The sequence below is a fragment of the Oncorhynchus mykiss genome, chromosome 2 (assembly GCF_057628025.1).
Source record: "Oncorhynchus mykiss isolate SJ-2025 chromosome 2, ASM5762802v1, whole genome shotgun sequence".
Taxonomy (NCBI): Eukaryota; Metazoa; Chordata; class Actinopteri; order Salmoniformes; family Salmonidae; genus Oncorhynchus; species Oncorhynchus mykiss.
In genome coordinates this window covers 70,879,856-70,897,444 of record NC_143023.1, presented here as the reverse complement: position 1 = coordinate 70,897,444, position 17,589 = coordinate 70,879,856, and the positions used below count along the sequence as shown (strand labels likewise).

Genomic DNA, 17,589 nt, shown 5'->3' with positions numbered 1-17,589 from the left:
AACGGGTGTCCTGACTCTCTGAGGTCATTAAAGATCCCATGGCACTTATCGTAAGAGTAGGGGTATTAACCCCGGTGTCCTGGCTAAAGTCCCAATCTGGCCCTCAAACCATCACGGTCACCTAATAATCCCCAGTTTACAATTGGCTCATTCATCCCCCTCCTCTCCCCTGTAACTATTCCCCAGGTCGTTGCTGCAAATGAGAACATGTTCTCAGTCAACTTACCTGGTAAAATAACGGATAAATAATAATTTATTTTTTAAACTGTGTTTGTGCCAATTATGTTTGATTTATAAAAGACAGTTAATGCTTATAGCAAATACCTGTCATCAATAGCTATATACTAAGTATGACACACATATACCTTGACACACTTTCTCCGTCCTTGCCTTCTGAGCTCGTTCTCTCCATCCCCAGAAACACACTAAAATAGTCCAGTTCAGGGAGATTTCAGAGTACTAGTAATAACAAGCCTGTAAGTTAAGGAGCCTTGTTGCTATGTTGCTTTGTTATTGTATCTAAGTGCAAAGTGGGTCCAAGTATCCCAGAGTGAATCAGAGCTCCCACACTCTGCTTCTTATCCGGACGGGATGGGTAACCTTTCTGAAGTACCCCTGACAGATAACGTGCAGTGTTATCATGTTCTTTCCCCCGTTATCATGACAACCGCTGCTCTCTGGAGCCATAATGTTAGATTTAGAAATCTGGACAGAATCCAAGAGGATTTCTCAAAGGAAAAAATACATGAAACATGACAGTGAGAGAGTTGCACTGATCCTAAACTTTTTCCTCTTTGGGGACTATAAAGGAAGCCTGACTCTGACATGACACTCAGAGTTTATGAAAGGGGAAAACAATGGCTCACACAAACATTTGTAGTTTTTCTCCATCTTCCTGTTGCAATAGAAGTCCTTCCATTACATAGTGCAGCAGGGAGAACTGACGAAAACATCCAAGGCCAGATGGCTATCTGCCAGAGTTTCCCCGAGCCCTTTACTCTGCTGCTTCCATCGCCAGGCAGGAAACATTGAGCACTCACTTTCCTTGGTTCCACAAAGTTCTGTTGACATCCTGTGATTTATGTTGATTGTGGAAATGTTTGATAATCTTTCTCATTGTTGTTATCAAACACGTGTGTGTGATAACAACATTACTGTTTTCTATGGTTACAGTGCATTCAGCAAATCTGCTCTGACATAGATAAACAAAGTGGTCGTTCCCCACTCATTTCCATTGATTAAAGAAAGTCATTCTTGATCATCACTGCTTCTTGAGTTTACCTTATAAACCTATTAAACCAGATCAGATACCAGGTTTGTTATTGTTTGGTCCTAGAAATACCCTGAGATGTGCTGGTCAGTGTCTACTCCCCGGGGTGAGTCAGATATACTGGTGTTATCTGAACCCTGGTTACTAGAGGGGTTATTTCTGGATGGGAAGAGCTCTCTACAGAATTGGACAGGAAGTGTTTTGATACCCCTCAGCTGTCTAAGTGTAGCTCTACCTTTTCATATTGTTTGTAGACAAAAACAATCCATCAGCCTCCCTACTTTTTGTCATACGTTCACACAAAAGCGCTGTAGTCACTAAGTGCTTTGAATTTGAATGAACTTTAACCTCGGATTTTGTGCTAAATAATTCAGAAGTATGTCATATCCTTTCCTATTTAAAATCATATCTTACCCCACAGTGAACCTTGTTGTTTCTGTTTCAGTGTCTGGACATTCAGAGTATCCTGTATGGCCCTCAGCATAAGAAGACAAGAGCCACGCAGAAGACAGTGGACATGCTGGCCCAGTAAGTCTGCAACCTCAGTAATGACCATCGATACCAACACATTATACATCCAATGCATTTATCAATAGGAACATTGTTGTGAGAGAAAGTAAAATAGTGACTTTAATGTGTTGGCAAAATGATAAAGGGCATTCCCTACACTGTCTGCCCTGTTAAATATATTAAACCCACATTGTCATTTACAGTAGTGTATGTTTTTCCAGGGCGCCCGAGGTTGCTGGGAGACAGAGGAGGGAGGGTAGCCTGAAAACAAGGCCTCCTTTCTGTGCAGTCCTACCTTCTTATAGCAAGGCAGGAGGAAACGCCAACATGTCGGACTCCTAACATGCCATCAGAGCTGAGCTGGATGAATGAGCCTTGGCCCTCTAAGAAAATAAAGCCTCTCCCTTTGTCGCAAGGAGAAATTCTATGAATTGGAAATGAACCAAGAAGACCCCTGGCAATCCTTTCTGTTTTCATTGTGCATTCTCTGAGAAATTAGTGTCAGGCTGTTGGCAGGACTACGCAGACAGAACTCCTCAGAATGAAGGGAAGGTTCTACAGCTCAGGAGAAGAGCTGCAGCGGAGGACTGTCCCTTCCCTGTCTCTCTGTGTGTACAACGAAGACGTTCAATGTTATGTTTATGTTGTATTAATAAAGACTCAAACTCAGGAAACACACTCAAGTAGTAATTTAATTGTTTTTGCAATATGAAGAGGTGTCCAAACAATGGTTGAAAACTCATTCTCACTAAATTCACCCATCTTTGTTAAAAGAAGAATAAAGTAGGCTAATGCATGAAGCACTTACTTTCAATATGCGAATAACACCAATGAGTCATGAGGGTAGCACATCCCCTTTTTAAACATTCAAAATTGAGGCATGAAACGCTCTTTTGCACTGCAATGTGTACTGCACCAGTTTTGTGTTTAAACATGGCACATTGGGTCATTTGGAGATTTAATTTCACCTACAATGTTGCGTATCAAAAAGGACTGCCTTTTTGATAATGTTCTTAAACACAAAATGAACCTACAGTATGTAAGTGTTTTGGCCAAACGGGGTGTTTTATAAAAGTCTTTCACGCTATATTCACACACTAAAGAGATGTTTAAGGACTTGTACTGTGAAAGGCAAAACCCTTTTTCTAATGTATCTGGGCACTTAAGTACAACAACAAACCATTGTTTATAGCTAACATCTTTCAACTCTAAAGTGTTCTACTTTAGGTCATTTGCGTTCAGCTTTGTCACAAAACAATTTGTAAAGCAATTATATTGTATTTCCACACTCTTTATGCTCTGTTATAACAAGACCGTGCCAAGTAAGCATAATGTGAAAGATCTGTGTTCGGTGTTTCTGCACTGGTGCAGAGAAGAACTCTAAAGCAGCTTATTGAGGAAGAAGACCGGGGTTGTGGGGTGAAGTCATATTGGAGGTGCTTTAGTTTTTCCACACGCACGCAGACACACACCACACACACACAGGCAGTGCTACTAAGCTGGTGCGCTGGTCCTAAAATAGCCACGGTGGTACACACACTAACTCACCTCTGAGCCAAGGTGAATCCTGACACTGGTCACCAACACAACATGGCTCATGCCGAGGCAATTCATATGTACTGTGGTTTACTGAAATTAGATATACAGGTGTCATCTCAGACACTAACCATCTGCTTACCTCCTCATTCTCTCTAGCTCTCTGTGTCTCTCCTCATTCCTCAAGTTCTTTCCACCTAGTTTAAAGCCTCTGTCTGTCTTGCTACCACTGTCTCTACAAGCAGAGAAAAACACCTCTCTTTGGAATTCAAGATGGCCGGATTACTTCTCGCCGATCTAAAGCCATTTACAGATTAAAAGATCATGGTGAGGGAACCGGAAGGATAAACGATAAAAATTATTTTGAGGGACAATTATTTTAAACGTATTAGTAATGTCAAACATGCAAAGTGGTGATCAGAATCACTCGATAACACCCCATTTGATTTGACAAATTGCAGTTAAAAAAATGTCTGTATTTCCAATTCAAATGATTCATAGAGGGTAGATTTCATTTGACAAGACATGATACACTTACTTTTATGCCCTATCATAAACACATTCCAATATATCCATCATAAGCACTGTATTGGATGATTCCACTTATTAACCACAGGAAGTCCCTCAGCAACAAACCACTAGCATGTGGTTCCAAATAACATGGCATTACAGGAAACAATAGGTATACGTTTTTTCTTCTAGCTACATACATGTTGAACCTGTTTTAAGACTGCAATCTTAACCATAACAATGAAGGATATACATGTATATAAGCATCATTCCATATTTGGTTAAAGTATCTCAGGCAAAAAAGAAGAGAGGCCTAAGCAGTGTAGTATAAGTTAGTACACAACTATATACACTCCCTACATATTTATTTGAATGGTGAAGCTACTTTTTTAAAATTTGGCTCTAAACTTCAGCATTTTGGATTTGAGATCAAATGTTTTATATGAGGTGACAGTAAAGAATGTCATATTTTATTTGTGGGTATTTTCCTACATATTAGTCCCCCCATTTGAAGTTGTGATAAGTATTTGGAAAATGTAATTAATAGTGTATTAAATTCAGGCAAGTTTAGTATTTGGTCCCATCAAGCTTGTGACTACAAATTTGTTTAATGCATTTTGAAGTTTGTTTTGGTCGTATTTTGGATTATGTTCTGCCTAATTGTGATTATTGGTACATAATGTATTGAGTCATTTTGGGGCCACTTTTACGGTAAAAAATAATATAATGTTTCTGAACAGCTCTACATTAATTTGGATGCTACCATGATTATGGATAATCATGAATGCATCTTCAATAATGATGAGTGAGAAAGTTAGAGGCATAAACATCGTACCCCCCCCCAAAAAAGCATGTTTCACAATTCACGATTCATTCATGATTATCCAACATCCTGGTAGCATCCACATTCATGTAGAAGTGTTCAGAAACATATTGTATTCTTATTTACAATAAAAATGACAAAACATTATTTACCATCAATTTCTATTGGGCACAACATATAATCCGAAAAACTAACTGTAAATGCATCCAATAAGTTTGTAGAGTCACAAGCTTGATGTAGTCATTGCGTGCTAGGAAAATGGGACCAAATACTAAAGATTTGACTTCATTTAATACACTATAAGTTCATTTGTCCAATTACTTATGACACCTTCAAATGGGGGGACTAGATAAATGAGGTGCATTCATTTCTAAATGGTAAAACAGATATGTCAAATAAAATGTTATTAGTCACATGCGCCGAATACAACAGGTGTAGACCTTGCAGTGAAATGCTTCAATTAGCAGTGATATTCTGTACTGTCGCCTCATATAAAACATTTCATCTCAAATCCAAAATGCTGGAGTATAGAGCCACATTAATGTTTTAGCTTCACTGTATAAATAAATAAATAGAGGAGTGTATCTAGCAGGAAATTAATATAACATATTCTCAAAGGGAAGCAGAGAGCAATGTGAAAATGGGAAACCAATGCTATTTAACTTTTTGATATACAGGCAGTGGCTATAATTTGTATTCTTACCATGATTGTAGGCATCGCAATTTATGAATCGCAACTAATGACGTCACCTCACTGTTCGTTGCAACTGATTGTGTGGCTTAATATGGGGAGTAATGTAATACAATGATCTAATTTTAATCAGATCTCATCTTCATTAGATTCAAGATAGACTGTGGCAACTCTTTTCTCATGAGTGACCTTCAGTGGGGGATCCTGTCCTTGGCCGTTATTCACATCCATCTGGAAGGAAAAGGACTTCTCTGATGGCCCCAGCTTGATGTGCTTCTCAGTGACTTCAGTGGTGGACTCTCCTCCCTGTCCCTCACTGCTAGTCGCCCAGCCCATCTCCTTTGTGACCAGGGTGTATCCTCCCTCTGCTCCAAGGCCGGAGTTGGAGGAGCGTAGAGCCGCCATGATCTGCTCCTCAGATACATCATCCCCCTGCTCCTCCAGCAGCCCAGAGTCCTCCAGGGTTGTTGAGCTCTTGAGCTCTGCCACGATAGTCGTGGTTCCGTTATCGGAGGACTGGTGTACTTTCTTGATGTCCACAGATATGTTCTGAGGACTATCACTGCCGCCTCTTGTGAAGAGCGCCAACTCTTCTTTCAGGCTCCCTGACATTGTTCCTTGGAGCTGCTCTAGGGCTCCCCTCAGCTGCTCTTTGGGGTCCAGAGTTTCCTCTCTCAGGTATCCAAGCATCGACTCCTGTACTGTGGGGGAGACATGGATGGTCTCCTCTTCAATAATGCACTCAGGGAAACTCTCTCGCGCCAAGGAGTGGTCACCCTTTATGTACAGGCTGTCTGATGCAGGTCTGCAACTATCGCTTTCCTCAACAAACATTCTGTTCCTTGAAAGTCCCCCATCCTGGTAGTACCTTTCATCTGAAAGGTCGTCCACCACTCCGTAATGTCCATATGATGCAATACCACCACCCTCCTCAGGCTCTGACAGATTGGCATCAGGTGTAGAGACAAAATACTCTTGAGACTCTTGGTCGTGGCTGTAGTATGGAGATTCACTATCTCTGGAGTCTTCATGGACCTTCACAGATCCACCATTCCTGCCATAGTTTTCATCTGTCATGGAGGTTTTCATTACTTCATCAACACTCTCATGGTATTTGGTGCCGTGGGGGTCATTCTCTAATTCTTCAATCTGGAAGAACATTGAAGAGGGCTCGGAGAACTTGGGTGTGGACTTCTCCTCAAACTCGTACTCCTCGTCACTGTAACCCTCCACTGGTTCCTCAATGATCTCCACATTGACAGACTTGTTTTCCATGTCCTCTCCTCCATGCAGCCCAAGGCTGAGCAGGTTCTGAATCATGTTTCCTGTTTCACTGCCCTTGATATCCTCCAGTGACACGTGTTTCACTCCCTTGCTGAGCAGTTGTTCCAGTGCAGAGTCCTCTGACATATCCAGCTCCTCCTGGACCTTGGACTCCAGGATAATCTGTGTCTTTGTTGACCCGTCCTCCTGCTCCGTTTTCTCCACATGGTAAGTGATTTTGGAGTCTGGAGAAGAGCTGCAGACCATTCGATCAAAACCAGCAGGTTTCATGACCTTATCAATAAGTTCTTCCATAGACACAGAGTCTAGGACCATCTCATCACTTGTTGTGGTGCCTGCAACGCTGCCCTCTTTGGCATGCATCTTGACATTCTGAAGATGAAATACATCGCCTCTCACCTCTCTTTCAACTTGCCTCTCTACTTTCTTTTTGCTGTTTTCCTCCGTGTTTCTGCTCAGACTCATCATTGGTGGTGACACTATTCTCACTGATTTGATGTCAGCAGTGGGTGAGGCAATGGGACTGGACTTGTTTGCTGTGCCTGGAGAATGGCCGAGAGAATCCTTAGCCGAGTGTTGTGACACCTCTTTGATTCTCACACTCCTCTCCTCCACAACTTTTTTCTGAGCATCTACATTCTTCTTGTCGGTACTCTGGGCCACAGGTTTAATAGTAGAGGATGAAGAGCTGGAGGATGCAGACTGGGATTTAGTGAACGAGACCATGTCCCTTCTGGCTGCAGGACTCTGATTCCTATTGTAGCTGCTGCCTGTGACTGAGATAGGTATGACCCTGGAAGGACTGGTGCGACCATACTGAGATGGAACAGGTGATTTTCTCAAGCTTGAGGTTGGTTCCATGTATCTCACATCCAGATGCTTCCTTACATCCTGTCTGGCTGAGGTGGAAACTCTTGGTTTGTAGTGTTGTGGAGGCCTCATCTTAATATCTGAGGTAGAGAGTTAAGGACCAAATTAATATGATTATAAATCCTTTATATAAATACATTGGGAAATGTTTATCACTGCATATATATACACTGAGTATACAAAACATTAACAACACCTGCTCTTTCCATGACAAATAATGATCAGGTGAATCCAGGTGAAATCTATGATCCCTTATTGATGTCACCTGTTAAATCCACTTCAATCAGTGTAGATGAAGGGGAGGAGACAGGTTAAAGAAGGATTTTTAAGCCTTGAACATTTGAGACATGGATTGTGTATGTGTAACATTCAGAGAGTTAATGGGCGAAACAAAATATTTTAGTTCCTTTTGAATGGGGTATGGTAAGAACTGCAACGCTGCTGGGTTTTTCACACTCAACAGTTTCCTGTGTGTATCAAGAATGGTCCACCACCCAAAGGACCTCCAGCCAACATGGCACAACTGTGGGTTGCATTGTAGTCAACATGGGCCAGCATCCCTGTGGAATGCTTTCTCAACAGGCGTGGCTGAAATAGCCAAATCCACTAAATTTAATGGATGTCCACATACTATTGTATATATAGTATATATACAGTACATGTCAAAAGTTTGGACACACCTACTATTTCAAGGGTTTTCTTTATTTTTACTATTTTCTATATTGTAGAATAATAGTGAAGACATCAAAACTATGAAATAGCTCATATGGGATCATGCAGTAACCAAAAACGTGTTAAACAAATCAAAATATATTTTATATTTGAGATTCTTCAAAGTAGCCACCCTTTGCCTTGATGACAGCTTTCTTTATACACTCTTGGCTTTCTCTCAACCAGCTTCATGAGGTAGTCACCTGGAATGCATTTCAATTTACAAGTATGCCTTGTTAAAAGTTAATTTGTGGTATTTCTTTCCTTAAAATGCGTTTGAGCCAATCAGTTGTGTTGTGACAAGGCAGGGTTGGTATACAGAAGATAGCCCTAATAATAATATGGACTTGATCGTTTACCAAATAGGGCTATCTTCTGTATACCACCCCTAACTTGTCACAACACAACTGATTGGATCAAACGCATTAAGAAGGAAAGAAATACCACAAATTTACTAGGCACACTTGTTAATTGAAATGCATATCAGGTGACTACCTCATAAAGCTGGTTGAGAGAATGCCAAGAGTGTTCAAGGCATCATCAAGGCAAAGGGTGGCGACTTTGAAGAATCTAAAATCAAATATAATTTGATTTAACACTTTTTTTGTTACTACATAATTCCATATGTATTATTTCATAGTTTGATATATTCACTATTATTCTACAATGTAGAAGATAGTAAAAATAAAGAAAAACCCTTGAATGAGTAGGTGTGTCCAAACTTTTAACTGGTACTGTATGTGTGTGTGTGTGTGTGTGTGTGTGTGTGTGTGTCTGTGTATATATATATATATATATATATATATATATATATATATATATATATATATACTGAACAAAAATATAAACGCAACATGCAATAATTTTACTGACTTTACTGAGTTATAGTTCACATAAAGAAATCAGTCAATTGAAATAAATAAATTAGGCCCTAATCTATGGATATCACATGACTGGGCAGGGGCACAGCCATGGGTGGGCCTGGGAGGGCTTAGGCCCACCCACAGGGTATTTGGAAAGTATTCAGACCGCTTGAATTTTTTACGTAACAGCCTTATTCTAAAATAGATTGAATAGTTTTTTTCCCCCTCATCTATCTACACACAATACCCCATAATGACAAATCAAAAACAGTTTTTTAAAATTTATTTAGCACATTTATAAAAAATAACAAAGTGAAATATCACATTAACATCAGTGTTCAGACCCTTTCCTCAAGACTTTGTTGAAGCACCTTTGGCAGTGATTACAGCCTTGAGTCTTCTTTGGTATGACGCTACAAGCTTGGCACACCTGTATTTGGGGAGATTCTCCCATTCTTCTCTGCAGATCCTCTCAAGTTCTGTCCGGTTGGATGGGGAGTGTAGTTATTTTGCACAGCTATTTTTAGGTCTCTCCAGGGATGTTCCATCGGGTTTAAGTCTGGGGCCTCATTTATAAAACAGACTTACGATCAATTTTGATCTTAAGTATGACTTACGCAGAAAACGATAAGTAGTATAGTAGTTATTTATAAAACCTTAATTTGACCTGGAAATTATGTTATCTCTATGCAAAGTCTAGACTTGACGTAAGTGATTTTCCTACTACTTATGTACAGCTATTATTTTTTCCCCTTGCAGTTTAAGGTCAGACCATTTATTTTTCACATCAGCCACAGTTCTGTCTTGCTGCCCCACCTCATTCACTGCAGTGGCGACACACTCCCAAGCTACCTGCTTGGTTTTGTTTGTCAACCCACTATTTAGTCCACAGAATAATACTTTGTTGCCTGTCTTCAATCTCCTCTACCATCGCCGCGATCTTGTCTTCCAAAAAGTTTGCTTTTCTCTTTTGGTCCATGGCTATTCCTGACTAAACCCTAATTTGTGCTAGCATTCTATGAGGGGAAATCGCTGATTGTAAGGCATTTTCAGGTGCTGTCAATTTTAAGTTAATTTGAGATTCATAGATCACAGTAAGTTACAAATGGGCTTCATAGAACCTGTGTAAGCAAGGTTTTTTATGCTCAGTATCTTTTATGAATCAAACGTAAGCACACCGTCGGAAATTATCTTATGACTAAGTTCAAGTATAAATCTAAGAACATTTTTATAAATGAGGCCCCTGGACTTTGGCTGGGCCACTCAAGGACATTCAGAGACTTCTGCCACTCCTGCTTTGTAATGGCTGTGTGCTTAGGGTCGTTGTCCTGTTGGAAGGTGAACCTTCGCTCCTGTCTGAGGTCCTGAGCACTTTGGAGCAGGATCTCTCTGTACTTTACTCCGTTCATCTTTCCCTCGATTCTGACTAGTCTCCCAGTCCCTGCCGCTGAAAAACATCCCCATAGCATGATGCTGCCACCACCATGCTCTACTGTAGGGATTGTGCCAGGTTTGAGGTTTCCTCCAGACATGATGCTTGGCATTCACGCCAAAAAAAGTTCAGAGAAGAGAATGTTGAAGAGAATGTTGTTTCTCATGGTCTGAGAGTCCTTTAGGTATCTTTTGGAAAACTCCAAGCGGGCTGTCATGTGCTTTTTACTGAGGAGTGGCTTCCGTCTGGCCACTCTGCCATAAAGGTCTGATTTAGTGGAGTGCTGCAGAGAGGGTTGTCCTTCTGGAAGGTTCTCCCATTTCCACAGAGGAACTCTGGAGCTCTGTCAGAGTGACCATCAGGTTATTGGTCACCTCCCTGACCAAGGTCCTTCTCCCCCGATTACTCAGTTTGGCCGAGCGGCCAAGCTCTAGGAAGAGTCTAGGTGGTTCCAAACTTCTTCCATTTAAGAATGATGGAGGCCACTGTGTTCTTGGGGACCTTCAATGCTGCAGAAATGTTTGGGTACCCTTTCCCAGATCTGATCTTGGACACAATCCTGTCTCTGAGCACGAAGGACAATTCCTTCAACCTGGCTTTGTTTTTGCTCGGACATGTACTGTCAAATGTGGGACTTTATATAGACAGGTGTGTGCCTTTCCAAATCATGTCCAATCAATTGAATTTACCACAGGTGGACACCAATTAAGTTGTAGAAACATGATCAATGGAAACAGGATGCACCTGAGCTCAATTTCGAGTCTCATATCAAAGGTTCTGAATACTAATGTCAATTACATATGTCTGTTTTTTATATTTTTTATTACATTTGCAAACCTTTCTAAAAACCTATTTTTCGCTTTGTCATTATGGGGAAATTATGAGGAAAATGTTTTATTTGATCCATTTTAGAATAACGCTGTAACAAAACAAAATGTGGAAAAAGTCAAGGGGTCTGAATACTTTCCAAATGCACTGTATATATAGTTAGGGTAATTGAGTAAAATAAAAATATTGCTACCAATAGGATGTCACCTACTGAAACATTTGAAACATGTACATTTACTCTCAAGTGTATAGTAACACAGATTTCCCAGCCAAAAGCGTGACTTATTTGAAAGTAATGTACAATACCTAGGACTCTTTCTCTTGACTGCAGTTGTTGCTGATGCTCTCCTTCAATAAGCGCCCTATAGAAAAACAAAAAACAAAAGGGCATGAAAACCAAGGATAAATACATGGTAATGATATGATTGGATTTGCATTCTTAGAGCAATATTGCTTCTTCAAAATTAAGCACTGGTTTGTTTTCATACAATTACAATCGCCTCACAGGAGAATGTTGATCATCCTGCTCTGCCATCTCAAACCTCAAATGAAACACAGAGGTAAGCTACCAGACGATGAACACAGCCCATGGACCTGGCCATATACAGAAAAGAGCAGGTCAACAACAACACTTTACTACAACAGACCAAAAGACATTAACAACAAGACAAGACAAGACACTATACCAGTAACGTTGACCAGCTCACACGCCTCGGCAAAGCATAGCAAAATCTACCATAGGATACTTTTCTGAAGCTATAACCCCTCTGAAAGTCCATGGTGTGCCTCACAAAAGGCTAACGTAAAAATAAACGGTTCAAAATACCGCTGTCTACTCTCTACTATAGATCCTAATGTGTTAACCTGCACGTACGCTAACATACATACCAGCTTTCCCACTACCTCTCCAAGGAAGACATTTCATTTCTTGCAAATATTGTAAACAAAGTGCAGATGTGTCACCCTAAGTAGGCCTACTACAAGAGAGCTCAATTCAGAGTCTCGGGAGACCAGGGAATTGTCTGCAAAAAGAGCCTTGAAATAAGCCCCAGACCAGGAGAAATGAAAAGAGACTCTGGAACAGACCCGAAAAGAGACCAGTGTTCGTATTACATTTCTGAAAGAACTCTGGACAATGGGTAAAAACAATATCATTAAATGTCATTGCTTTATATAAATAACCACGTGCATCGATCATAGTTATTCTGTGGGACTAAAGTAGTCTCTGTTATGATAATGTTGAAGTGTTCTTGAAGTGATCCACTGTGACCAATGGGAATTGTAGTGACATAGTAATAGTCTGGCATTGTCATTACAGGGCTCAACAGGTTGACATCTATCAAGTAATAACCACTTTTGAACACTTTTTTCTAACAGAGATATGATAAGCATATATTTCCTGTTCACCGAAAACCAAACTATAACAAATAAGCCAAAATATCCCTACAGATATCACAATGTTTTTTTTTACCTTTCTTTAACTAGGCAAGTCAGTTAAGAACTAATTCTTATTTTCAATGACGGCCTAGGAACTGCCTGTTCAGGGACAGAACAACAGATTTATACCTTGTCAGCTCGGTTACAATGGTTACTAGTCCAACGCTCTAACCACTAGGCTACCCTGCCGCCCCAATGTGGATAGCATCAGGAGTTAATATAAGTAAAGGCTGTGTGGAGGAATGCTAAGTGCCCCTGCCAAATGGGAGGGCAGCAGAGCATTTGCTTTGCAGCTACAGTGAAGGGTGAAATCACTATAAATATATTCCAAGACCAACAACACTGCAGCATTGAAGGATCTGTGTTGGGCCTAACATGACAAAACTAGCATCAACAGGCAAAACAGTTGTATTATTATACATAAGGCTGCTTTGTAATTCCACGGTACTATTAAATTGCGATATTAAACATATTGTTTTTACACAAGCACTGTCATCTCACAGTTGATTAAAAAACACAATGTTGTATTCCTTAGAATCAGCATTTTCAGCCAGCTCCTCTGATTTCCCAAGATAGTAAAAAGGGGCTCTCCACAGGTCCTAACCCATGAGGCAGAATAAATGTCACAGTAAATATTTGACCATGCTTGGATCACATGGGAAGTAAGGCTCCTATGGGTTGCATTACAGTCATTTCTACTACAAGTCTCCATAGTGGTCTCTATGGAACTCAGAAAGGCCTAACCAGAACATAAGAAGACCTACCTGTAGTAAGCCACCTCCATGCCCAGATCCATCTTGACCTGCAGGAGCTCCTGGTGGTCTCTGACCTTTTCTGCCATGGTGTTGGCCAACATTTCCCGCTCCCTCTCCAATTCATCAATAATCACCTGCAAAGAGACCATGGAACAGAATTGTGATCCTGTACATTCCCTTCTATCCTGTTCTAACATACTTCTATGAGACTACATTTACATTTATTTTGTTCATTGCAATATCAGGTACAGGGAATTAAGATAAGAGATGGTGCCCTGAGTATGAATATAAAGACATATTTCAGGTCACAAATTACTGTCCAGGTTTGTCCCTCTACAGTACCTATATGGTCATACATTGAACTACTTGTCAGTTTCAATAGTACTTGGTTCACCATCTGACCCTCCTTGTTTATTCCTAAGTAGGTAACCGATTCAATTGTATTGAGCGTGTTAGGGTGAACTTTAGCAGTGCTGTTGTGTTGTGCACCTGTTTCAAGGCCCTTGAGACACCTTCCCTAGAGAGAGCAATAGTAATGCCGTCTTTCTGTATGCACTAACGGGGGGCTAACTTCGCCATGGCTTGTCGGCCGAAGCCCATGGGGAAATTAATGGATTTTTTGTAGTTTTTTTAAAAATAAATGCTGAAAAATAAGGTCTGTGGTAAACACAGGCTTAAGAGATCTAAAACACATTGCACCGAATGTGGATCTAGCGTTTGTTCAGCGTGCTGTGTTTTAGGGACCACCCGCTGTAGACATCTGACTGACACCATTTTTTCACACAATTCTACATGTAAAATTGGTGTGCACTCGGTTTGCAAATTACGTTCAGGGATGCTAAGTACTCTCGGCCAGCAAACGCTGTTGGTGTGTCTGAGCCTTATATGTTTTGTTCTAGTAGATCATCTTCAACAGCTAATGTCACTTTTTGTGAATTTTGAAGCATTTATGTAATCACAACTAGCACATAAAGGATTCATAATTCCTAAAGGTCATGTTAACTGACGCGCGCGAGCGAGGTTTGCAAAATAAATGTACACATTCATGTTACTCAATCATTGCACCCACACTGCTCACACGTGCCAACGAGCATCTGTGTAGCCAGGTGCTAAAATAGAACTTGGTTCTATTTGTGATGCTTAACATGCTACAAGTCCTTCCTCTCCCACCTCCTCATTGGTTTTTAGGAGCATTTACCCACGTGGGTGATTGAAAGACGAACTGAGGTCCACACTCCAGTCCAGTTGGTGGTGGTAATGCACCTTAAAATTGGTTGCCGACCGCCACATAAAGTCCAAAGAAGAAGAAGAAGCCTGAAGGAGGAGAGATTACTAGAAACTTACCCTTTTATCTGTTTATTAATTGTTGGAGTAGAGGACCTTGTGCATTTCAGGTAAAATAACAACCCAATGTTTATATTCCAGGACGAATTAGCTAGCAACAGCAAGCTAACTAGCTAAATTGCCATAAATGTTGACTTTTCAACCTGTCCCAAAATTAATATAGTTGGTTTAGAGTTTGTTTTGATATTTCAACCTGCGTGTCCTGATCGCGTCTGGTGTGGACAAAATCAACATGAACGAGCGCGAGTGGTGTGGTCAACATGTAAGCCTGTGTTAACCTCAAACCTTATTTTTGGCTTTTATCCCAAAACTCCATTCTTTTCCCATTAATTTCCCCCATAGGAATGGCTGAATGAACCAGATATAACTAATTTCAGTTTTTTAGGACTACAAGCTGGTGAGCTCTAGTTCACTGTTACCTCTCATTTAAAGGCGAAGGGGGATGGACTGGATGAATCATGGGTGATCCCTCTAACAGATCAGACGAATTAGTCAGCTCAACAACTGTCCCTTTAAGTCTAGTCTGACACTCACTGTCCTAGAGTGAAATATGGCATCCCATTGGATGAGTGTCAGGGTCAATTTCCAATTAATTTCTTGGGATTGCAACATAATTTTTAACAATTAGACTTGACTTGAGAGTTTTACGACAATATCATACATAACGTACCTTTAAATTCAATGCAGTTGACTTGCAAATGTGCATGGGAGAAAAATGATTGACCTGCTTGGTATAGCTCTATCATTAGTAGGCCACTAAGGATTAGTCTCTGCATCAGCTAATTGGTTTAAGTGGCTGATGCAATCCTTTTAGTCGGTCCTGAACACTGCACTGGTGCAGAATGCATTTTTCTCTGTGGTTATGAATGGAGTTTTGGGCAGTCCTTTTAATGGCATGGGCTATAAATCAAAGCTCCTGAGATTATTCTCTAGATTTATTTGCTTCAAAACCAGCGACTGTGTGTTGATATCATCTATAAAAGTGTGATCCCCAGTGGATGAATGAAGGCAGTGGGTGTGAAACAACAGAATGGCACTCCCCACTGTGGTCCAAACTGGCCTGTCAGGGAACATGCACTGAATGATAGTTTATATGCAGTAATTGTGCACATTTAGAATCACAAAGTAGTACCATGACCCTTCAAGTTGGATAGTGATACTTCTGAACCACAAGGAGGTGTGGCTCATGTATCAATTCCACAGCTCCTGCAGTAACCTTTGCCCCTCTTTTTAATTCCTGTGGGCCAATATGATTGGTGATTGAGGTGCACGAGCACCTGAGCAAGAGTGGCCTCTGCTGTTTCACTAAATTAATCAAGTATGCATATTTTGTGTAGTTTAACATAACTTTGAAAGCATACAGCATACTGTGAACATTATAAGTGAAGACATAGCTGATCAATTAGTTCAGTCATTTTAATTTAGATTTTTTTATTTAAATTTTGACATTACCAAACACTATAATTTATATAAAGACCCATCTGTCATCATAATAATTATGCATCATGATATAAAATATGATAATGAGCTATAAAAAAACACTGTGGATGTTGGGGTAGCTGCTCTTTCTCGTCAGATCGTGGGTGTGGCACCTAGAGGAGGAGGTGGTCAGCTCTCATGGAAAGGCTGGGCAATCTGTGCGCAGCACCCATCACGTTGAAGAAATACATTTTATGATCCATGAACAGATCCAAAAATAACACACGTATTGCATTTTTTTTAAACTCTTCTAAAAAAAACAGCATGAACGACAGAGAGTGATGTCTAAAGTAACATGGGTTGCAAACCCAATTTTCTCACCTGATACTTGGTGATGTCCCCGTGGAAGTTCTCCTGCATGTCTATGAGCTGTTCCTCCAGGTGTATTTGAATCTGACCGTGCGTGTCAGCCTCTTTGCGTAATTTGTCAAACTCTGCGGCATAATGTATCTTTTCCCTTTGGAGATCATGCAGCCTCATCTGGTCGGCTTTGATCGAGTCCTCCATTTCTTCGACCTTCCTTCGATACATTTCGAAGGTGTCCATCCATCCATCGGCCAGGCTGAGGGCGTACTGTTGCATATCTTCCATCGAGACTCCCGGAGGGCCATGATACATTTTGGTAACATTAGGTCGTGAATGGACCTGGTTCTGAAGCTTGGTCATTTCTTGTCTGTGCGCATCCTCAATAAATCTGCACTCGTTCTCAAGCTGGAACAGACGTTCCTCAAGTGCACCATTAGTCTGTTGAGCTTTTTGAAGCTGCTTTTCGCAACCTTTCATCTCTCCATCAATGTCTTTGCATACCACCTGCTCCTCACCACACATAGACTGTAACATCTGAAACTCTTGCCATAACTTCTCTCGTTCCATCTCGGCTCGGGACTTCTCGAAGGATAGTTGCCCCACCGTTCTCCTCAGGTCCCGCATTTCGGCCATACATTTGTTGTCCCATTCCACCGTTTTATCTTGTCTTCTCTTGTTTATTTCAGTTATCAGGATTGCATTTTCATGCTCCAACTGCTTCGTTCTTGACAGATACTGGCCCAGTCTGTTGTTGAGCTCCTGTAATTGATGTTTTTCGGCATCGAAGCTCCTGAATTGTAACATTTTGTCATTTACAAATTGTACACCTTTGCTTCTTTATATTTCTATACAGGGGAAATGTTGTACTGGTCTTATTTGCAGGTGCGTCTGTGAGCAGAGCTGTGATGCAACTATGTGATGAGGGCTTGACTTGTCAAGT

The 17,589-nt window shown here is 40.7% G+C and overlaps 2 protein-coding genes across 4 annotated transcripts in view; one reads left to right on the top strand and one right to left on the bottom strand.

Annotated features, from left to right (window-relative positions):
- Nucleotides 1-2,458, top strand: part of ttc23 (tetratricopeptide repeat domain 23) — a 25,451-nt gene extending 22,993 nt beyond the window's left edge. For all 3 annotated transcript variants that reach the window (XM_090206619.1, XM_021570677.3, XM_090206617.1), the window contains 2 exons: nucleotides 1,716-1,798; nucleotides 2,002-2,458. In XM_090206619.1, the coding sequence (XP_090062745.1) occupies nucleotides 1,716-1,798; nucleotides 2,002-2,122 (204 nt within the window). In that variant the 3' untranslated portion in view covers nucleotides 2,123-2,458. The remainder of the gene's footprint in view (nucleotides 1-1,715; nucleotides 1,799-2,001) is intronic.
- LOC110495425 (synemin, intermediate filament protein) lies at nucleotides 2,455-17,589 on the bottom strand. Its single transcript, XM_021570668.3, has 4 exons — nucleotides 16,665-17,589; nucleotides 13,530-13,654; nucleotides 11,635-11,690; nucleotides 2,455-7,574 (listed from the first exon to the last, which is right to left on the bottom strand). Exons 1-4 carry the CDS (start codon nucleotides 17,451-17,453, stop codon nucleotides 5,470-5,472), a joined length of 3,075 nt encoding a protein of 1,024 aa, XP_021426343.3. The 5' UTR covers nucleotides 17,454-17,589; the 3' UTR covers nucleotides 2,455-5,469.

Excerpts from the sequence above, each read along its gene's own strand:
- LOC110495425 (XM_021570668.3), bottom strand. The coding sequence starts at position 17,453 with ATGTTACAATTCAGGAGCTTCGATGCCGAAAAACATCAATTACAGGAG. Across the intron at positions 13,655-16,664 it reads GGGACATCACCAAGTATCAG|GTGATTATTGATGAATTGGA; the intron begins GTGAGAAAATTG and ends GTCTCTTTGCAG. Across the intron at positions 7,575-11,634 it reads GTCAAGAGAAAGAGTCCTAG|ATATTAAGATGAGGCCTCCA; the intron begins GTATTGTACATT and ends TCTCTACCTCAG.